At 45.8% G+C, this 23218-nt stretch overlaps 6 protein-coding genes across 6 annotated transcripts; 3 read left to right on the top strand and 3 right to left on the bottom strand.

The window, feature by feature from the left end:
- Nucleotides 1-124: 124 nt before the first annotated feature.
- Nucleotides 125-1028, top strand: JR316_0006585 (uncharacterized protein; the record flags this gene model as incomplete). The annotated part of the gene is made up of 5 exons (XM_047892331.1): nucleotides 125-208; nucleotides 282-702; nucleotides 770-837; nucleotides 926-938; nucleotides 988-1028. 5 exons carry the CDS (start codon nucleotides 125-127, stop codon nucleotides 1026-1028), a joined length of 627 nt encoding a protein of 208 aa, XP_047747613.1.
- A 596-nt stretch (nucleotides 1029-1624) lies between these two features.
- On the bottom strand, nucleotides 1625-2184 carry JR316_0006586 (uncharacterized protein; the record flags this gene model as incomplete). The annotated part of the gene is made up of 2 exons (XM_047892332.1): nucleotides 1625-1981; nucleotides 2026-2184. 2 exons carry the CDS (start codon nucleotides 2182-2184, stop codon nucleotides 1625-1627), a joined length of 516 nt encoding a protein of 171 aa, XP_047747614.1.
- A 1540-nt stretch (nucleotides 2185-3724) lies between these two features.
- JR316_0006587 (uncharacterized protein) lies at nucleotides 3725-4105 on the top strand (the record flags this gene model as incomplete). Its single annotated transcript, XM_047892333.1, has 2 exons — nucleotides 3725-3994; nucleotides 4097-4105. The coding sequence occupies 2 exons, from the start codon at nucleotides 3725-3727 to the stop codon at nucleotides 4103-4105; spliced, it is 279 nt and encodes a 92-aa protein (XP_047747615.1).
- Nucleotides 4106-10813: 6708 nt separating this feature from the next.
- JR316_0006588 (uncharacterized protein) lies at nucleotides 10814-11914 on the bottom strand (the record flags this gene model as incomplete). The annotated part of the gene is made up of 1 exon (XM_047892334.1): nucleotides 10814-11914. One exon carries the CDS (start codon nucleotides 11912-11914, stop codon nucleotides 10814-10816), a length of 1101 nt encoding a protein of 366 aa, XP_047747616.1.
- A 6454-nt stretch (nucleotides 11915-18368) lies between these two features.
- On the top strand, nucleotides 18369-20189 carry JR316_0006589 (uncharacterized protein; the record flags this gene model as incomplete). Its single annotated transcript, XM_047892335.1, has 4 exons — nucleotides 18369-18862; nucleotides 19369-19746; nucleotides 19805-19952; nucleotides 20004-20189. 4 exons carry the CDS (start codon nucleotides 18369-18371, stop codon nucleotides 20187-20189), a joined length of 1206 nt encoding a protein of 401 aa, XP_047747617.1.
- Nucleotides 20190-20595: 406 nt separating this feature from the next.
- Nucleotides 20596-21651, bottom strand: JR316_0006590 (uncharacterized protein; the record flags this gene model as incomplete). The annotated part of the gene is made up of 3 exons (XM_047892336.1): nucleotides 20596-20725; nucleotides 20776-21328; nucleotides 21387-21651. 3 exons carry the CDS (start codon nucleotides 21649-21651, stop codon nucleotides 20596-20598), a joined length of 948 nt encoding a protein of 315 aa, XP_047747618.1.
- Between the last annotated feature and the right edge of the window lie 1567 nt (nucleotides 21652-23218).

Consider the following 23218-nt stretch of genomic DNA (forward strand, 5'->3'; position numbering starts at 1 on the left):
GCTTTTTAATGCGATCACAAAGTGGTTGAATGGTCTATAAATATATACATAACATTGCTTCTAATTTCCCAGCAACCCTTTTCTTTGGGATCACAGCCCCCTCCGTTTTCATTCATCAACCACCATGGTCACATACAACGAATGGGACACATCCCTGACGGAAAGAGTCACCAAACTGAATGCTTCAATAGCAAGCCGGATATTTGAAGTGAGTGTAAAAAATCCGCACTATATTAACTTCCCGCTTCAACTCATCCGGGAGCGTTTGTATATGATTCAAGGTGGGAGGCTCGCATACACTAATCATCTTCGAGATTGGATCCGTTTTTGGAGACAACGAAATGCGGGAATTGATGGAGATCGCTGGTTCAGGCGGAGGTGACAGGGATGCGGTCCTATATAACGCCAAACCTGGTTTATGGTCTGTGGTGGAAGGCACCGCTGGCACCGACGAAGCCCCGTTCTGCGCAACGTGGGTTTCGGACGGGCATATTGACTACGACTCGTTGCCTCAAGAACCCCTCGTCTTCCCATTGAATCTGGATGGTATAGAGTGGAGAAAGGTGCACGAAGAGTATTTTAATTCGACGATTGGGTGTGTTCTGGCTCTTGAAGTCGTACAAGAGTTTGAAGAGGTGGGCATTGGCAATGCCTTGAGTGCATTTGCGGATCTGGGTGGTGTCGTTCCTGGAGGGTTTATTTGTAAGTTGTTCTCATTTGTTCAGCTAGAACAATCAAAACCTTATTGCGATTGTATTTTTACTGTCAGTTGGCCCACATGAAAGCGGACATGAGGTGTATGTCCGTGTATACAGGGATCAAGTGGTTCAAATCAAGGTATGCTGGGATGGATAGAAAGCTAGCGAGTTCTATACAACTCTGTACCTCATTTCCGTCAAACATGCACTCTTAAATGGCTTTAAAGACTGCCGGCAGAGGTTGGTCTCGCTGAAAAAACATGAATTCAAAGTTACAATTTTTCTGTAGACAAATCAGCAGCGGACAAGCGCGGTGCAGGTGTGAAGTAGATGATAAAAACCTGACAAGGCAAGAAAGGAATATAGAACCCGTGGAATGAGATACTGAGAGATATAACAGTGTTTGGTCAGTACAGAGGGTCGTAGCATGGGCGCCGCGGCGCACAGGCTCATGCGTTGGCAGGGGAAGCACGCATATTTGCACCCACCTACACCCACACTCTCACCCACAATATACCGGTGTACAATTCCATCTGTTCTGACCCGTCTGCACTGTACCGCGCCCGCATAGCCAACGAGCTGAACGTATGTATGCGCTGATATAGATCGAGATTCTGGTGTTGTGCAGGACTGGTACTCGGATGTTCGTGACAAAGACGCGGCGATGCGTCAACTCTTGCTCTTGAGGGCTTTTTGGATAACATGGAACCCATTCGCAGCAGCGAGGTGGCAGCAGATCAGGCGAGAGTCGAGCGGGAGCTCTGTTGGAATGCATGGGGTGGAGGCGGCCGCGGCGATATGCTGGAGTCTGGGGAAAGAGGCAGAGGCAAACTCGGACAAAAAACTGAGAAGAGAGAAACTCACCTATTTGAATTCCAGTAACTTCCACAGTTCTCCCTAAAAGTATACGCACTCGGCCTCGCTCCTCAACGCCCCTGCAGTCCACGCTCCACAGGCTGCAGAACATGCCTTGTAATGACCAAATCCATCAAGAAATGGTGGAGCGTATCGGACGAATTTGTAGAGACTCTGCAGGGGAGGAACGTGCGGGGGTCTGGGTCACCTATGGAAGGAGCGGAAGAGACTGCTGGAATGCGAGAGATCTCGATTGGGGAGGGTGCATGGGCGTCGATGATTCTTGTTGCTGAGTGTTGTACACGCTCTGCTTCAAGACAGATATTCTGAGTAGAAGAGAGGTTTAGCAGCGCAACGCGCAGGAACTGATGCGAGTGGTTTGGGTCGTCGATGGGAGAGTTGTTAGGCTGTGGAGAGGTGATATGAAACTGGAAGAATGTGAGTAGAATCCATAGAGAAAAGAGCCACGCACCTGTTCTTGCCCCAATTGAAAGCGGTGAGCGCGCCGTAAGTCAGGAATTCCTTCCCTAAGCCATGACCGGGATCCTTGTCCATCCTCCAACACGTTCGCGGTTCCAGAGCGGCAAGATTTCTCATGTTCATCAATCAAAAATCGCCACTTGCCGATCATTTGTTTCAGTCTCCGACCCGGCAACCAACTTAGCTTTTGGACTCTGGAGCTCACCGAGTAGCCTGCACACGAAGTCAGTAAAGAATAGCTAGATACTGGGTTAGGGTTTCTTCGTGACTCGATAATTTGAGATTCAGAACGATACTAATTACCGTGAGTAATCTCCCACGTCATCTGTAAAGCTATACCACAACTCCTTTGAGAACATAGCTAATTAAACATGTTAGCAGGGGCCTGACAATCCTGAGGAGGTTACTTTTACCCGCAGAGAAGAAAACATTCGTTTGGAATGTCCAGCCATTGCATAAATCCATTATTACCATCCATAGGGGTAACATAGGAAAGAGAAATTGTTGTTTTGTTCAAAGTCCAAGAGATGTTAAAAAATAGCGCAATCGCCACTCCTCGTGGTCTCGCGCCTGTTCTAGTCGAATAAGATCCGCAACACGAGCTAGGCGTTTGCAGGGCGTTTAGATAGCCCTTGATGCACGGGTTCTGGACGATGACAGGTAAAATATGAAGTCATTATACCTTTGTTGTCTAAATATTCTCAGTTGACGACGCCGGCGCACATGAATGGAGCACTCCGGGTTGAAATACTATTGGTTCAGATTGAAAAGAAGCAACCCTGCATATACACTCATCCAATAAGAAGTTTCCCATCGGAAGCGTTCGCAGGGAGAAAACTAGTAGGGAAGATAAAAGACTGGACCTGCCAATTTGAGAATGGGGGCAGATCAGGAGGCACTTGGCCAGTCCTAATTAATTGGATATACGGCGGCGATATTTACCGGTGCATTAATAACGGTGGATCAGCGTGTTTCTCCAGGCTGAAATACTTGTGTGTGGGCGCCTAATTCTATGTAAACTTTCAATCAAAGACGTCTCACAGAGGCTTGGTTATAATAGATATAACGAAAGACATTTCGTAAGGGATGAATGGCGTCTAAAAAAAAGCAATTGACTTCAAGTTACACCCCGTGTTCTAAAAATGAGTTGTGGGCCAAGTACTGCCCTTGTTACATCAACAGCTGTACGTACTATGAAGAAGAATATACACGCTTGGAAACTCGGAACTTTGGAGTGTTTTTTTTTCTTCTTTTGATAGTTTAAAATATTTCCTCCGATCACTGTCCTGACCTCGCGGCGTACGTGTCAAAGTTGCCACAACGAGGTTCATTCATCACTATGAATCTCCATAGCTTTTATAGGAAATTAAATGTGTATTAGTATCATATATGGGTGGTTAAACCCCTCGTTCTCTCGTATACCCTCGGCTGCCGTGTGTCCTGTAACATCCTTGTAGAGCGTTGATTGGATTCAGATAATGTTGGCGTGAGAAATGTGCAAAGGGAACAATGGGCATCTGTGGTTTGACAGGCTGGCCTTTAGGCTGGAAGATCACCGTCTTCTCAGGGATTGAGCCACTCGGAAACATCAGCGGTGCATATTACCTACTTTTACCTCAGATTTGTTTGGTCCTCTTTCTTCGTACTCCCCCACCCCTCTTGATTGTTAGCCATTGAAAAGTATACCAGCCATGTTTGCCGACACTACGCACTCATCCAGCTACTCATATCTCACCGAATCCTACTCCTTAAATATCCCCGAGATTATACACTCGCCCGAGACAGAGTCAGAGGAAGATATGTGGTACCCAGACATGGAGGAGCTCACCGACCATAGCATGGACCTCAACTACGAAAATAATGCGAACAATGACGAGGTTAACGAGACCGTATCTGCACACGACCTTCCAGCCTTGTCGGATGAGCAGTCGGAGGAAGGGTTCAGGGAAATGGAGCGATACGTATGACACGATTTTCCGTTGAAAATGCGAAGTGTCCGGCTTCACGATTTGGTCGCTACAAAAATAGCAAGACTAGAACTTTGATACGTACATTTATGTCAGGTTTCGTGATGAAGTACTTAGTCATTAGTACATACACCCTTGGTTGAACAACGTACTTTGGTGTGGTCGTACTGTGACCTAGGTATACATTGCTGTATCAAATGGTTTTCTTATCAATGATACAGTAATACCCGGTTTATATGAACCTATACCAAGTCCTGTTCACTTTCAAACAACTTTTGTCATTTTTTCTCAGATTTTTTTGTTTCCAACTTATCTTGGCTCCTTCTGCATCAAAATAATCTAAGTAAAGGTGCCGGAAACACCCACAGCAAGACAAAATATGCTTTGCCGTGATAGGCCGATATAAACTCAGTTAAATTTCAGATTATCTGGAAGAATTGCGCCCTTAACCATCTGTTGAAATAACTGCTTTACGGAAGACCATCTTTAGAGAGACCACCCTAGGATAATACCAACACGTACACCATTGGTTTTGATGAAACCACGACTTGACCACAGCTTTACCACGACACGAGTTTAAATTTACCACGGTCTGTGCTAATTTTATCAGAATGTCATCCAATAGGCTGTTCGCACACTCAGAATGTAAGCACTACAACATAAAGAAAGGCCCAAAACTAGTGAGTACAACTGTAACGCGCGCCCTGAATATCCTAACATTTCAAATAGCATCGGCTGCCGCCGATGCCCTTATCATGCACAATTGTAGATAGGAGTAGGACAGTTCTTTTGTTTCGTACCTACTAGACACCAATATACGTTGGTCAGATTTAGTACGTGCGACTTGAGAATTCCAACCGTAAAGCGAGCCTTTACACTTTTTTAAATCTACCATCTATATTGGCGATTAGCCAGAACCCCCAAACCGTTATCTTCACTACCCCTATTGCATCGTAACTGCGCGATGGCATCCCCAGAACAATCCAAAGGGAACGACCTCCAAAAGGACGTACCTAGTGAAACCCGCATGGTGTTCAACAAAGAGACTATGACCTACGAAATGGTAAGAGCCACCCAAACAGGATCAAGTAACGAACCTGTCATGAACACCGACAAGGTGACGACGGAAACATTGAGCCAGATCGATAAGAACACCGTCGGGGAAACTGTACTACCCACTGAACCGAATAAAGATGAGATGATTGAGGGATTGCAGAGGGAGATCGACGCACGACTGGAAACAGTATGGGAAATATACGGAGTAGATCGTATAGACAGGCAGATAGCGCTCCGTAATCGAGCCATCGATATAGTGGAGCAGGAAATGTCCCGAATTGGGGGCGTGAGCATCGAGAACTGGGGAATTGATAAATACGCGAGCGTGGTAGTGAAAACTACGTCACGAATGGCTGAGAGGTATGCAGACAGACCTCGATATCCATATATCAGCTCGATGGGCATACCTATCAGTCCCATCACTGAAATGACTAACATACTTGAGATGCCCGTATCATCTCCACGCATTCGGCTACCCGAAAACGCGACTCTATACAAGTCGACAGCGGGAACTGGCATCAATACTAGTAATATTGATAGAGGTGTTGAATCTCAATCGTTAATTACTGAGCCACACGCACAGAGTATTCTACACCCAAACGTTACGCGACGAACAGAGTCGAGAGTGGCGAGGGCTGTAAACTGGAAAGATCGTGTGGCTTACCAAACGATGCGTAACGAAGCACTACGCACAACAGGACACTCTAATATTGACGACCAAGGTGTAGAGTTCGATGGTCATCGACCAAGAGAAGCACCATCCCCATCGTTAATACTAAAACAGGAAAATGTTGAGGAAGCGCCAACACACTTACCAAATGCGCCTGCTATATTGCCTCGATCAAAACGGTCAACGGACCGAGACGAGAGCTATGCACGCGGTGGTTCATTGCCGCCACAACTTACCAATTATAGCGATTCGAGACGCGCATCGCGAGGATACTCCATGCCAAGAGCAGTGGCAGCACGCGTGAAACCTGGAATACCAGAGGCCAATGAAGCGCACAAATCAGACATGCAGGATCGATTATCAAGATTGATTCACGAACTCTTGGGAACAAGGATAGAGTACCCTGATGGTTTCAAGTTCAATGCGAAGTTAGAAAGTGACAAGAGCACGAAATACTCTGGATCCCCCAAATTCTCAGAGTTAGAGAATTGGCTATCGGATTTGTGCTCAAAAATGGCCGTTAGGCAACTCGGAGGTCCAAAAAATGACTTAATGCGTCGTATGATTCTTCCGGAATACCTTGACGGAGACGCAAAGTTCTTCTACAATCACCATGTGGCCAACATAAACCGTCAGAAGAAGCATTGGACGTTTGAAGAGGTTATACTGGCCTTATACGAACGGTTTGTACACCCGACCTCGATGCAGGACGCCCGTGAGGCATTCCGAACGGCAACATTTAACCCCAAAAAAGGGGTACAGGCTTTCTATGACACGATATTGGAACACGCACAAAACATGTACAAATACCCCGACCAATATTCGATCCTGGAGGTATTTTTATCTGGCATACCCAGAGCCATGAGATCACATCTGATAAGAAATGATGGCCTATCTCCTGAAGTAAACTCGGTGGACGAGTTTGTCGGATTAGCTAAACTCTACGAAGAGTGCCAAAAAACCAATGCTTACTATCAACGGCATGGCCGTGACGTGAGCGGTGGATTAACAGACCGTTCTAACACAGTCAATAAACTAGCAAATAACGTTGCTAGACCACTACGATTACGCTCGCGAGGGAAGATCATGGTCCTGCGATCCCAATTAACGGAAGCTAATAAAACAAATACAAAGGCGATTGAACCCACAGGCGCGGCCAAAATAGTACCCAAGATGCAACCCACAACGGTAACCCAGGCAAAACCCAAGGGAAGTACCGGTAGGGCAGTTCAGTGCTATAACTGTGGCAAGGCAGGCCACTTTGCTAAAGAATGTGCTGAACCACGTAGAGAGCGGGTTCAATTAAGAGCTGCACACATGGCGGTACCTGAGGAAAATGATGATACTTTATCCAATATGGGGGACGATGAAGCTGACCCCGAAACGACTGATAACAACCATGCAGACGATGACCAGTACACAGAAGTTGAAGTGGTCGACAGCGACTGGTATGAGTCAGAATCGCGCATTGACGATGAACAATGCCGAGCTATGACCGTGATTGCACCCAATCTCGAGCACAAGTACGTGGAGCTATTGGTACCTATAAATCCATTACAGGATGGCACCATCGAAGACGAGACGCACGCAATGACAGAAATGCCAGAATCTCATGTAAGGGCAGAGGATCATGGTACGAAGATGAGGAAAGTCAAGCTACGCACCTCAAGAAAGGAGCGCATGAGACCTACAGTTAAACCTGAGGACAAGGAATGTCTGGTTACCTATGTGAATGTGGCCGGAATGGACGCATGGACTTTGTGGGATTCCGGGAGTACGACTTCGGGTTTAACACCGTCATTTGCGCAGATAGCGGACATATCAGTGGACACACTAATTGATCCACATATCTTACAACTAGGGACGACAGGTAGTCGCTCGTCCATCAAGTATGGGGCCGATGTTCAGGTTAATATCGGAAATACATCCACATCCACGTACCTGGATATAATTAATATTGACCGATATGACATGATCATCGGAACACCGTTTATGCGTAAGCATAAGGTAATTCTAGACTTTGATAAATCGGTAGTACGCATCAATGGCATGACATTACCTGCTATACGTGTCCCGAGAGACACTGATGGCCGACTGCGTCGTCAGAGAATGACGGATAAGCAAGAGGCCAACTGACTAACCGTGGATCATGGGCACAGTGCGAACCGAAAGCGCACAGAGGTAGAGGAAGTTGAAGATGCAGATAGACTTCGGGCAAACATAAACAGCCTACCTGAGGGGGATACAAGACTGCTTGTATCCGTGGATGAATACAAAGACCTTGGTAACAAGGAATCCAAACAGACTAAACAGCAACCCAGACCTCGGGATAATGAGCAAATCGCAAATAAGGAAGCAGACAAACCGCAGACAAAAATGACGGCGGAAAGACGCCAACCACAGAAAATTAATAAACAGAAATCAATTCAACCTGAGTATACGGGTTATGTCACTCACGACGGACTATGGAGATGTGATTATCTCGATGATTCCATCATTGCAAATATAGACAGTGTAGAAAGTTACTGTCAGCCTACGTCATCTAAAGTGAAAACTGAGGAGTTAGTCACGGATGAAGACGATAAGATCATGATGGCCGAAACAGAGGCTGTTGATTGGACAAACCGTAAGAGATTTTGGGATAGGCCCACACCGCCACCTGAAATTGACTGGGTTTTTGACCCTCGGATGCCACAAGAGTGGAACGGTATGATGGAGTCGATGACCTCGAACTACTGGGCCAAACGATGGAGTCGGGTATCGACTACCCCTAGTGAGGTGTATAGACAACCCGAGCCATCCGAAATATCTCAACCGCACGTCATCCGGCTGGAGCCACCAGTGGTGCCAGTACAAATACACTATGACGCATCTGAAATATCACTACAAAGTATACGTGAAGACCTCCAAAAACCAGTGAGATTAGCACGTATGGCAGCCGAACGCTACCCTGACAAGGGGAAGAAAAGGGAGGATGAATATAATAAGGATGATATACCTAAATTAAGACAGCAGTGGCACGACACTTACCAGGATGTAGTACAGGGAACTCGAAATGAACTCCCACCATTTCGTGAAGTCAATCACGAAATACACTTGATCGATGAATCAAAGAGATACACATATCATTTACCTAGATGCCCGTTGGCGTTACGCGGTGAATTTTATAATAAGTTGAACCGCTACCTTGACGCCGGATGGTGGGAGGCAAGAGCTGCATCTCAAGCAGCACCACTAATGTGCATTCCTAAAAAAGATGGGAAGCTCAGAACTGTAGTCGATGCACGACAACGAAATGACAATACGATTAAGGACGTAACTCCACTCCCAGATCAGGAGATTATTCGTGAAGATGTCGCGCGGGCGAGATACAGGTCAAAAATTGACCTGGCTGATGCCTATGAACAAGTACGAGTGCGACCGGAAGATGTTTGGAAGACCGCATTCTCAACAATATCAGGGACTTATGTGAGCAATGTGGTACAACAAGGAGATTGTAACGCACCCGCTACTTTTCAGCGGTTGATGACATGTATATTCCGAGACGCAATAGGAAGATTTCTACACGTCTACCTAGATGACATTTTTATATTCACCGACACAATTGAGGAGCACGAAAAAGCATTAAAATATGTTTTTGACAAACTGCGAAAAAACAAGCTATACCTGAAATGGACCAAGTGCGAACTGTACGCAGAAAAAATAGACTGCTTGGGACATGTTATCGACGATGCGGGGATACACCCCGATGCTGACAAACTTGCTAGAATACGGGAGTGGAGAACACCCAGAAACTATAATGATATTCAGAGATTCGTGGGGCTGGTAAACTATGTTGGGGCATTCTTGCCGAACATTACCGCGTATACAGCCCCCTTGATGAACATGACACAGAATGGTGCACCGTTTTTCTGGCGGCCATTACACCAACGATGCTTCGACATGATAAAGAGAGTATGCTGTAAAACGCCGATTATACGGCCGATTAATCCTAAGGTTAACGAACCGATATGGGTGATTTGTGATGCCTCGAAGACAGGTGTTGGAGCCATGTATGGTCAGGGAACATCCTGGACAAAGTGCAGACCAGCGGGCTTCATGTCAAAGAAGTTTACTGATGCACAACAGCATTATGCAGTTCATGAGCTTGAGACGCTTGCCATACTCGAGGCACTGATTAAATGGGAAGACAAATTAGTGGGCCAGAAGATACATATTATAACAGACCATAAAGCCCTTGAATTTTTCAAGACCCAGTCTAATTTGTCCCACCGACAATGTAGGTGGATGGACTATATGGCGCGTTTTGACTTCGATATTACATATGTAAAAGGCGAATTTAACAAAGTTGCTGATTGTTTATCGCGATATTATGAGAGTGACACGCCGTACGACGTACACAAAGTATACGATTACGTTCAGGCGGATGTGCGAATTGATCCCGACGGGGAAGACCTACCCAAAGAAAGGTCCCGTGAAGTCACTGAACTGCTCGTAGAAATACAAGCAATGCGTACTATTGAGCTACGTTGTAAGTTTTTCTTTTGATGTGTGCAAGAAAACGGAGTTTCTTGAGTAAGGTGCAGACAAGTCGTCGTGCACGCAGGGTCAGATAGTGAGTACAGACGTGTATGGGCAAGTTTGGATTCGGACTGATTCTCTTCTATCTTGCGGCGGCTTCTTTACTTGCGTACTGCGATTTTAGATACAAATAACGCGATGACTTCGGAGCGGATACGATAATCCAAGCTCAACGACTGAGTACGAGTAGCTTTCGAGATTTCGAGTGAGTAAATTGACTGCCTCTATCTGGTTTACATAGCTTCTTTATATACTGTTTCTTTCTGTAAATTTTCTTTAATAAAATTTTTCTTCCCATCCCGTCCTCGTTGGCTAAACCTCGTACCGTCCCGCTATCCGATGTGCTCCTACTTGCTCCTGCGTCTTCAGAGCATTTCTCGCGCCATCTCCTAAGTCCACTCCGCGTGACGCTTCCGGTGCCGAGCTTCCGCTGCCGCCATCCCGATCCTTGGCGTCTTGGCTTTGTTGGACTTAGCAAATTTACCGGTTCTGAGACTTGTTGTTCGTCATTCTGACACTTTCCGTGTCCACCCCGTCTCATGTCTCCACACCCCCTCTCGACTTTTAAATGTTGACGCCCTCGTCAACCACCCTATTTTCCCATTACCATGTCCGCTCCAGTCTACCAACGAGATCACGTATTGCCGTCTACTCGTCGCACGACCGTGAAGCAGTTTCTGTCGCTCTTCGCCCCTGGATGGGTCGCTCAAATTCGTAAGGCGGTTGAGACCTTGGTCCCGAGCAATTTCGCCGGCCTTGAGGTCGAAGAGCGAGTGTTGATCGCCCCCTCGGCTTCGGCCTTTGATGCACTGTTCCGTGAGGCATGCGCCTCCTTTGATCGGTATTCCTCGTATGTTGACACCTGCTGCCTCGACCTCCTTCGCTCCGTGCCCCCTATCACCGTGGTTGATATGCAGCAGTTGCTGGCGAACACCCAAAAGCTCCGTGAACGTTCCGAGGTCATCATCGAGCTTGGAGGCATTCCTTTCCTGGAGGATCGAGACATCCGACTCATGTGTCTTTGTCTGGCCAAAGCTCGCGCAGGTGCTAATGCTCATGTCACCGCCTATGCCGCCGATGTGTTCTACGAGTTTCTTCAGCTTGCCACCAACGATCAGCGCCACAAGATTGAGGCGCACTATTATCGTTTTAATGACGATATCATCGACCTCCGCCGTGAATTTGAGGAATCCCACCCTTTCGAGCTCACCGAGCGAACGCTCTCTCTTCTTCCGCGTATCCAGCGACTCCTTGACTCCCTTGGTACACCCCTCCCCGACGTTCCTGACACCGAGTCCCTCGAGACGCGCCTTCACCGATACGAGGAGATTCTTGGAGTCCTTGAGAGTCGCTTTCGTCTTGCAAAGGAACGTTACGACAGTGACGTGGCTGCTGGGTCTTCTCCCGAGCATCCTAGCGTTCATGCGCGACGGGGTTATTCTACCGAGACCGCTATAATGGTGGAGGATGTTGATTGGTGCGCAGATTTTCTGTTTATCAGATTTGTGACATGCTAACGAGACTGTAGATATGTTTTGAAGTATTTTTGAATGGTGTCGAACGGTTGTATCTTCTGTGTTTGTTATGGTGTAGATAGGTTTTTTCATGATTGTAAGTTGTAGTGAAAATTTAAATGTAAAAGGAAAAGAGGAGGAGAAAACTGAAATTACGTGCGTGTGTGTGAGATGAGAGCACCTAGATATTGTTTTGCTGGTGCGTTGGACCTTGTGCTCGCGCCCCGTCTGATCATTGCTCCTCGTCGCCGTCTTCTTTGCCTTCCATAGAGTCGAGAAAGGACTCGTCTTCTTCAATGAGCTTGGTGATAGGAATTGCGTGTTTGCTTCTGGGATAGTACGGAAACAGACGAAAGGCTGCGTATCGAAGGCGTGATAGAGTTCCATCCACTTCCGCCAGGATGTAGGATCCCATTTTTGTTCTTCGGACCACGACCATCGGTCCCATGTATCGGGGTTTTGTTTTGCTTCCCAGTTCCTTATCGTCTTTTGAGTTTCTCACCAAGACTAGTGCTCCAGGCTGGAAGTTAAAGTCAATCGGCGCTATTCTGTGTTCGCGTTCCTTATTTTCGATAGCCTTCCATCGTGCTGTGACGATTTTGTCTTTTACCGTTTCCAGGTCGTCTTCCCTTTTCATGAGCATTTTGGCTCGCTGAGCAACTAAATCGGTTGTAGACATCTGGTCTCCTCCTGGTGCTAGGTAGGTGCACTCGGCTAAGTCAAATGGCAACAGGGGTTCTACACCGTGAGCTAAAAAGAATGGGGAATACCCTGTGCTTTTCTGTATAGTCACTCGTTCTGCCCAAAATGCTGCAGGTGCTACTTCGGGCCATCGAGATTCAACCCCTTCCGCCGCTTTCATGATTGCTTCCCGTACGTCAAAGTGTCGACGTTCTATGATGCCTTGTGCTCGCGAGTTGTATGGTGAGATCTTGATATGGTGGATTCCATATTTGTCTGCCAGGTATTCGGCCGCGGCTATGTACTGCGGTGCGTTGTCTGTGACCAGTTCCTCCAGTGCTCCCCATCTACATAAAACCTGTGTGAACAGAAATTCCCCTATTGTTCTCGCATTTTCGGCTTTGAGTTTTGCCCATTCGGGGTAGGAGGTCAGGCTACACCTCCCGTGCACAATATATCTGAAGCCTCCGGCTTTAGGCATAAGCATAGTGTCAACGTACATTTTTCGGAAGAGCCCACGCGGCGTCGCCACTGTAGGCGGTATGCGAATCTTTGCGAGCTGACGTGTCTGACATTCGTGACAAGTGCGCAGGTACCACCTGACGTCGTCGTCCATGTGCGGCCACCAGAATCGTTCCAGCAGTCGGGTACGCACGGAGAAAAACCCCTTGTGGCCCAGGCCGTCGTGCGCCTGTCGCACGATATCCTGCCTTTTATCAATAGGTACCACAAGTTTGTGCCGCCCGTTGGCATCCTTTTTCCAGAGTTTATTGTCTTTCACAAAGAAATCAGACGCTCGGCGGATGAACCGCTTTTGTTCACCAGGATTCATGGATGATGCAAACGTCAGCGGGCTTCTGAGAAAAGATGCTATGATATCAAGTTCTTGGTCGCGTTTTTCAGCTTGTGTTGTTCTGGGAAAATTGTCCGACCACGCCAAGAGCGCCATGCCCCATACATCGTTGAGTTTATTACCGCTCGCGGTACTTGGCAATATCTCGTTATTTGGTGAGGGCTTGGGGGGCAGATTGTAAGCGCCCATAGCGTTTATCGCTTCCACCGCAAATCCACAAGCCTCATCAATCCAGTCTTCCACGTCTTTGTCATCGTCGACCTCATTATCCCCTAAGCCACGCCTGGACAAACCGTCAGCCGCAGAGTGGTCTTTTCCGGGTACGTGCCGTAGTTCAAAGTCAAACAATTGAATACCCGCGATCCATCGATTCACAGCCGCATTAGGGACAATATCCGGGTTGTTGAGCATCCCCTTGATATACTTTGCATCCACTTCGAGTACCAGCTTCTTCACACCGATAATGTAGACCCTTGCCTGCATAAGCGCCACGAATGCTCCAAATAGCTCAAGCTTGGCTTGTGAATATCGTTGTTCCCTGTCATTGAAGGTCCGCGATCCGTATCTGCATGGGTACAGCTTGCCGTCATCCCCCTTCTGCGAAATTATCCAGCCCACGCCTTTCCAGGATGAGTCCACGGCGAGAATAACTTCGTTTTCGGATGCGTAATCGATTGGCTTGATTGCTGTGCAGTTTTCGGCCAACATCTTCAAGGTATTCATTGCAAACAACTGTTCCTCCTCGAAGACAAACTCACTATCTTTCTTTGTTAGCTCAACCAAGGGTTTTGCGTGCTTTGCAAAATCCTTTATAAACATTCGGATTGTTCCAAGTGTCCCCAGGAAGCCTCTCACGTCCGACACAGTTTTGCACACAGGCCAGTCACTTATTTTCTGCACCCTTGACTGCAGAGGTCGTCGGCCTTCGTAGGTGCACTCGTGACCCACAATCACCGCTGTAGGTGCGCAGAGTGTTGATTTCTTTCCCGAAAATGTGCCGCCTGCATGTCGCACTCTTTGTATAACCCTGTTGACGTTTTGGAGATGCTCCCATACAAAGCGCCGGATGCCAGGGTTTTCGGGTATGGTTTCATATGATCCCAAGCCATCCTCATATCTCGTATTGGGCCCCTTCACAGGAATGTCGTCCACAAATGGTATGGTGACGTGCGGAATCTCATCCTGTAGTAAGAATGTAGTGTCGCCGTGTTGTATTTGCATTGAATTCGTATAACCCATAGGTATACAGGTCAGTCTCATGGTTCCCAGGGGCGATTGAAACGTAGTGAGGTCTCTTGATTCCTTAGCTAGCTCCCTCTGATCAAATCCCACGAATAGGTCGAACATTCCGTAGCAGGCCTTTCCTCCAAACGACTCCGCATAGGGTTCTATCACCGGTGGGACCCCACTATCTTTAATGGTGACTGAGTTCAACATTCTCAGATCATGGACTATTCTAATGGCGTTTTTGTCCTTCTTTGGGACCCAGAACCACGGAGACCGGTACGACGAGCTTGATGGTTCGATGACCCCTGATTCCAGTTTGTCTTTTAGAACCGCCACCACTTTGTCATAGATCCCTGGAGGGATTGGTATGTTTTTCTGCACCCAAGGTACGTGTTCCACTGTTGGTATTACGACGGGTTCAAAGTAGTCACTCCTAAATTTCCCTTTCTCGGATTCATCCCATGCAAAGCCTGTTTCGTGCGCTTTAATCATATAGTGCACCAGTTTCTCCTCCTCTGGCCAGAGAAACCCATCCGGATTGACGTTCATAGCTTCCATTCTTTCCCGAGTGTATCGCGTTCCTGGCGCAAAATTGGGTGGGTGATGTGGTAGTGCGGGCATGCTAGATAGCGGGTCCTCGGGGATTCGTCGTGAAACCCGAAATTTTTCTGGCAGCGTTGTTGCTACTGGTTTAATGCGGTTTTCTACCTTTTTATACGCGCATATTGCAACTTCGACAGCTTCTTGTAATATATCAGGCATATTGCCTTCCCATTTCACCTCCCACATGTCGTCGATATCGCTTTCTTCGTCTTGCGTGGGGCTATCGGTTTCGTCGCTGTCGCTTTCTTCATCATCTGTTGTCTCCACTTCTTCCAGTTCTGGTGGCTCGTCTTCGGGGCTATCTTGGTACCTGCAATGTTCTTCTACCCCAAAGAATCCCGTCAACACTTCATCGTCACTTTTAGACTCACCTCTCCTCGCATGAGTGGGCACCGTGATTTCCGCATTGGTGTTGGGGTCCTTCAACGTCAGGTGGGCTGATCCGTCTGCAAAGTGACTCATCACGGCCGTAGTGAGTGTGAGGAATGGTCTGCCCAGCAGCATCTCGTATGGTGCGTTTTCCAGCACTTGCACTTGTAGATAGAAGTCGTAACCCCCTATGACTACCTTCATGTCATGTAGCAAACCATTCGTGTTGGCCGTTGTTGCATTAGCCGAGACCATCCTCATAAGATGATCTGATCGTAATGGTGCTCCCAGCTTCTCCCAGATGTCCTTCCTGACAGCAACAATCTGACATCCATCGTCGAGTAGCGCTTCTGTAGTAATTTTTCCATCGAGCAGGAGGTCAATTCCCCGCAGATCTTCCACATGTTTAGCCACGATCAAACCATCTTTGCGGACTGGAAGTGTTTTTCCACTCGCATGCAGGCCTTGGCTTGTTTTAACGTTAACATTGAAAGCCGCTCCCGTTGGCGTGACCCTTTTCGTTACGATTTTATCTTTGACTGCCTTTCGTATTTCAGGGGCAACTGCAAGGAGTTCCCTGGTGGTAAGAGTTACTGTAGCTTCCAGTCCTTTAGCCAACACAGCCTCCGTGATCGCCGTGTCTTCTATTGGTGATGAATATTTGTATTGTGGCCCCTGCTCTGGTTGCGAACTCGTGTTTGCTCCTTCGCTCGTCCTTTCCTTTTCCGCCATGCTTCTCGTGACAGGACCTGTGTGCTTCCCTCCCGAACTCACACCAAATTTTCGCCTTGTCTCGTCAATTTTCTTCTGCGTGCTCACAGCCAGGGTTTCCAGTAGTCGGAGTTCTTCCCTTTCCCTCTTTGTTGGTTCCCTTGTCTGTTCAATGGACTCCGTGTATATTTCTTCTATGTGCGCGTTTTGTGTTTCCTCGACCTGGACAACATTTGCCGAGACCGATGGCAGATTATTTGCACGCCAATTATCTATTTTCTCCTTCAAATTCTTCCCAGTGGACCCATAACTGTTTATTCTTGACCCATCGGAAAGCGTGATTTGGTTGGAGCTGCTGTCGCGCTTACACCATCCGTTCTGCAGGTATTCTTGTAGTTTGAGGCACCTATTCATGTAGTGGGATGGGTCGGAGCAGAACGTGCAGTCGTTTGACCTGGGCATTAGATGAGGCGGCGCCTGGCGGTTGAATCCTTCGTGCGTGCTTCCGTATCCTTGATTCATTCCTAATTTTTGCATTAACGCAAGCGTAATCCGATCCACCAGCTTGTCTTCGTCGATTCTGGGGCTAACCACTTCTTGTTTTACCGTTACCTTCTTAGGTTCTTCCACTGTTCCACCCCCACCGCCTTCTTTGGATAGCACAAATATAGCCGCATCGCATATTTCTTTCAACGTCCAGGGGTCGTCTGGGTGGTGTTGCGGATTCTCGAGCCTGAGTTGTTCCCTTACTTCCCTCCGGAAATTGAGATGGAGGCCCTGGATGAAGTAGTTGCTTATTTCCCTGTCGGTGAGTCTTTGCTTTTTGACAAGAAAATTTGATATCTTTTTAAATTCTCTAAAGTATTCCCCGAATTTGTTTTGTGATTTCATACCCACGGTTGCGTTCTCTTCGGTGAGTATCTGTAGGTCGTGGACTGAGTATTTCCTGTCTCCAGCTGCTCCCGGGTACATTTCGACAACTTCTTTCTTAAATGTCGACCAATTTCCTTCCTGGGCTGATGGCAGGTCTTTCCACAAGTCATACTCTCCCGAAGGAATGTATCGCAATGCCCAGTCTATAATTGCTTGCTCATCGAGTTCGCAAGCCTCTCCCTGCCGGTGAACTTCGTCTAGGAATCTAATGAGCGATTCTGGTTTGAGGTCAAATTTTGGTGCGGAGTGGTGACCGGGTGCTAGCATTTCGGGCATCGTTTTTCGTGGTGTTTGTTTTGCGCTATTTGAGTTCTGACTCTGATTATTGGTTCGCGATGTGGCTCGAGTAATTCTTCGGTTGCTGTTACTGTTGGTTACTATACTCCAGTCGACGGGTACAAAACGTGGCGGCGTGTATGATGAATCTGACGAGCTTGAGTTGTCTGTGTCTGAGTCTGTAGTCTCCGAGCCGAAAAATTCGTTGCACGATCTGTAGTCCGAAATTCTTGATGCTGAGTTATCCAGTTGGCCTTAGTGTGTCTGTGCTTTCACTGGTCTGACCCTCGCGGTGGGCTCCAGTTGTAAGTTTTTCTTTTGATGTGTGCAAGAAAACGGAGTTTCTTGAGTAAGGTGCAGACAAGTCGTCGTGCACGCAGGGTCAGATAGTGAGTACAGACGTGTATGGGCAAGTTTGGATTCGGACTGATTCTCTTCTATCTTGCGGCGGCTTCTTTACTTGCGTACTGCGATTTTAGATACAAATAACGCGATGACTTCGGAGCGGATACGATAATCCAAGCTCAACGACTGAGTACGAGTAGCTTTCGAGATTTCGAGTGAGTAAATTGACTGCCTCTATCTGGTTTACATAGCTTCTTTATATACTGTTTCTTTCTGTAAATTTTCTTTAATAAAATTTTTCTTCCCATCCCGTCCTCGTTGGCTAAACCTCGTACCGTCCCGCTATCCGATGTGCTCCTACTTGCTCCTGCGTCTTCAGAGCATTTCTCGCGCCATCTCCTAAGTCCACTCCGCGTGACGCTTCCGGTGCCGAGCTTCCGCTGCCGCCATCCCGATCCTTGGCGTCTTGGCTTTGTTGGACTTAGCAAATTTACCGGTTCTGAGACTTGTTGTTCGTCATTCTGACACTTTCCGTGTCCACCCCGTCTCATGTCTCCACAACGTCGCAGCCAGCGGCTGCGCGAACGGCAGGAAGAGCGTGATGTTGAGGCACGGCTCCTCAAGGAAGGGGGGGGAGAGCCTGTTGTTCAGGACCACAAATCAAATAGTAAAAATATAACATTAGAAGAATCTATCCATCGGGATGGAACCAATGAGGAGTTACCGATCAGTACAACAGACGACTTTATGGACAATATACGCACCGGGTACAATCAGGACAAGATGTTTTCTGAAGTACTGAACCAGCCGGAACGCTTCAATCGCTTCTCGATAAGCGATGGTATAATATGGTATAGTGCACCCGGGGAAGAAAAGGTTATTGGAGTACCTCGAGTACGTGAACTAATCACTAACCTGGTGCAGGAAGCACATAAGTGTGTCGGGCACTTTGCTACCCAAAAAACGCTGAGTTACTTGCGGCGATGGTACTGGTGGCCCCATATGGCAAAGGACGTGGAATCCTTTTGCAAGACCTGCGAAGCGTGTCAACGAGCAAAAGTTATAAATAATAAACCAGCGGGAAAACTTCACAGTTTACCCATACCCACTAAACCCTGGGACTCAATAGGGATGGACTTTATAGGTCCATTCCCCGAGGTCAGAGGGTATAACTATGTCTGGGTGATCATATGCCACATGACGAGTATGGTACATTTAATACCTGTTAACACAAAGATGACAGCTAATCAATTATCATGGGTGTACATGAGAGAAATTGTTCGATTACATGGCTTACTTGTTTTAGTAGGCCACCGCGGAGCGTGGCATGACAAGTCTTTACAATTCAGCGTCACGCTTTGTAATAATATAATATATATATAATATAATATAAATATGTCCAACTTTGACGTGGATATCGGTGCAATGGACGAAGTGATATTCAGACTCCAAGGCATAGTTAGCGACAAGATGCTACCACCAATGGCAAAGCCTGCTTCGTACGTCCACTCCATTGAGGTGAATTAATTACAAATGAGGACTGTTACAGCCGCGACAGAACGGTCAAGCAACAACCATATTTACGTACCGCCATTGCTATCACGGGACTCGGAGACATTGTGTTCAATAAGGTGATGGAAAAGCTAGAAGAAGTTTTCCTCCATTTTGCAAACAATTTTCCCGCGGACAGCGTCAGCGGCTATGACCCAGTTCTTCACAAAGACATGGGTTTCAATGTTTTCCATGCGCATAGCCAATATTTCACGAAGGTATCCGCATATCAAGACAAATCTGACAACATAGGTTTTCATCCCCTGGTCGACCCTGATAACGTGTTGGCGTCCATGGTAGGGGACAGTTTCATCCACGCAATCGATAACAAGGTACAGTTTCTTCGTCGGGAGATACTTCCTGACGGAACAGCCAGGTATGTTTAGAAAATACCAACAACACATCACAACCAAACTAATATCATGTTTTTACAGATATTATTCTTATAATCCTGCCTCCATACAAATTGGAGACATTGTCGAGATCAGTGTTGCCTTTGTCGCATTTCCTGCCCAAGGAAACAAGTACAAATTTGTTGTTGCTCTTTGCGGAATACTTGTCTTGGACCAGGAGGCAAGAAAGGTAAGCAATGTTACATTGAACAGTCTCATAGCCATTCATAACTTCCAACAGAAAGCTGATATTCTCAGAATGCGGTCGCGCTATACTCCAGCAAAAAGACAGGTTGCTGTTTTGTGTAGGACAAAGAGGCAGCTGTACAAAGGTCAGATTGACATTGAAGACACGCAACAGAGGATGGCATGTATGCGCTTAAATGAGGACACAGTCCACAATAGCAATACTATGTCCCAAGATTAATACATATGTACATAGAAAGACAAGGATATTATAAATGTGCTGAACGAACAATCAATCCATTTGCGTGAACATTGTAAATAACAAGGAATAATTTGTCAAGTCATTTTCATGACAGAAATTATCTGAAGGTGTTAGTTGGCACCCCATGGGAGAATCCTGCGTACACTGTATGCAGAATATTCCCACACTTGGCTGAATATCGGCGAGGAAGTCCGTGGGAGAATTCTGCGTACACTGTACGCAGAATATTCCCACACTCGGCTGAATATCGGGAGAGGTTGACCGTGGGAATATTCTGCGTACACTGTACGCAGGATATTCCCACGCTCATCCGCAAGTCAAACTTACAAATTAAGACAAAAAGAATGAGGACGAGAACACAAGTTTATTTCGAACAAAAATTTGACTAAGGATGGAAGAAATTACAAATATCCATTCCACAAGAGGCTTTGTGGTTGAGGGCGATGCAACCAAAAAAATCTGCCTTTCTGGATAGCAAATACAAAACAGTTGCATGTACACGGTCATCTTTTTGCCTACATTACAGGAATTAAATTGACAAATACTAAAACTAAAGAGCACACACCTTATACCCCTTTCCCAGGATTTGATAGCTTTTTTGACACGCTTGTGTAATTGGTAAACATCTGCCGCTGTGTAGTGAAAATCTAATGCGATACCGCTGATGCGACGGACACCAAAATGCAAACAATCAAATTCATTGAGCAACAATACCCACGAATTGGCTTCAACAAAGGAAGTCTGATTTGCTTTGGGTAAAAGAGGCAAAGAATAAACCCAACAATGCCTGTCGCCAACCCGTCTAATCCCAGGAGAGAACAACTCTGGATAAGGATCGTAATCCAGCACAACGAGAACATGACCACGAGATGAACTATACCCAACATTTACGTTGTCCCTGATAGACTGTATCCTGCTTTGGATATGGCGGTCCATTTTCAAAGTTTGCGATGGAATGGAAAGAACAAATTTCAAGCCACGGGAATGATATTTTGCAAGAAATTTTTGCGCGCGCTTGAGGTCGGCAGAAGGTTGCAACAGAGAGACTTGATGTCCAAAGGTAGCATTTGGATACAAGCTGTACACCTTCTCAAAGGTAACAAAATTCATGACGCCGGCTGTAGTAGAACAAAATTGAAGTTAACATTGTTTTGACACATGACATTAGGGACATACTGCTATGATACCCCAAAATGCACTCTACCACCGATTGACAAGTCGTAATCAGTTGGACAAAAGAACCTTGGCACCATAGGTTAACGACCACTCCAGTGGTATTGTAATGTCGATGAAGAGGATGTTTCTGAAGGACGATTTTTTCCATTTTCAAAATTTTTTCCGCTGTGGTGTTGTCCGGATATTTGGGATGCGGCATGATAGTAAATCCAATGGACATCATCCAGGAAAGAACGGGAAGAGCATATCTGTGCTCGACATACATGTCCATGTCACCCGGAATCCATATATTAGCACGATTGATTACGAAACTTTATGTAAGTAAAGCGAGTTCTTTTATCCCCACAACCCACTGTACAAAAATATGTCCTTGCCAATTGTCCCCATCAGTAAATCATTGATGCCATCAAAATTGCGTGATTAATACCGGTTTTTTACTTAACCGGTATGCTTGACTTAATAATTGGTTACTATCATAGAATTTCTGTTAGTTTTTGTTCCTACCAAGGGGATATGGAAATTAAAATACTAGATATTAGCTAGGTAGATAGGTTAGCTGCCATATGGTAGAAAACAAAATTAGATACCATTACATTATGACTTTTTAATTGCAAGTTAAACATTTTGACACAGATAATCATCGCTCATAACCAAAAATTTTATAATAATGATCTTATTCAACTGATTTAAGGCCATTAATTAGTCACAATCAATTACATACCAACTGTTTTGCATGCTTTATACACCTCTAACGGCAAGTAGAGGTAAATAGAATGCTTTATTGTTATCAAAAAAAATTTAGCATGAATGACTAGCAGACTATGGTGGCATAGAATAAAGAATAATAAACATTATGTATCTAGCTATTATCTTTAATGCCACTTCAAATAACTTGTCATATTAAACTTGTTGTGCTGTTCATACTGGCCATGAATTAATAAGCAGACTGTGGGAATAACTTGCATATAGTGTATGCAAGTTATTCTCACGGTTGCCGCACTTTGCATTGAGCAACTTGAACTTCTCTGGTAATTCCTGATATATTACTGAGATGCATTGCATATACTTTAGGTAAAATACAAGTATTTTTGGCAATAATAATTATTTTCAGTCCTAGTTTAGATGATCTTATTATATTTTACTTGCTGTGGTGTTTGTACTGGCCATGAATTAATAAGCAGGTCATGGGAATATCCTGCGCACACTGTACGCAGGATATTCCCACGGTTACTACACTCAATTTGCATTGAGCACTGGCCACTTTGGTCAAGAGATGGTCATTTTGAATAATGTTTTCCATGCATTGAATGTATTTTGGGGAAGAAATAATGCACTAACACTTGCAAATTATGCTTGAAATATGTTTCCACACAGCCAATTGTGTTCACAGCAACATCAAACTATGCCAAAAAGAAATATGCGCACCAAACAAATGTTTTTGCACACAATATTGTTTCACTCTTGATGCACTTTTCAAAAATAAGAAAATTATATTTATGGGAAATATGTCCCCACTTGGGCAGCCATACACATGAGCATTCTTCCATCAGTTTTCCATACGGGATTCTCCCAGCAGATCTGGAATTCTTCAATATTTAGCAGGTATGAAAATTATAATAGACAAGTTCTTCCTTACAATTAGGCCTTATAACCTGTGCAGCTATTTTTTGTGTCTGACACAACTAAGCTTGTAGTAGACCTAAGTCATAGTAATTAATCATAACCTTGCCCAGTATCTGGCTGTGCATTCAGAACATATTAATATATATTAACTATGTTATATAAATCTAGATTAAAAAATATTTTATACAATTGTGAGATGTAAAGTCTTG

The sequence above is a fragment of the Psilocybe cubensis genome, chromosome 6 (genome assembly GCF_017499595.1).
Source record: "Psilocybe cubensis strain MGC-MH-2018 chromosome 6, whole genome shotgun sequence".
NCBI lineage: Eukaryota > Fungi > Basidiomycota > Agaricomycetes > Agaricales > Agrocybaceae > Psilocybe > Psilocybe cubensis.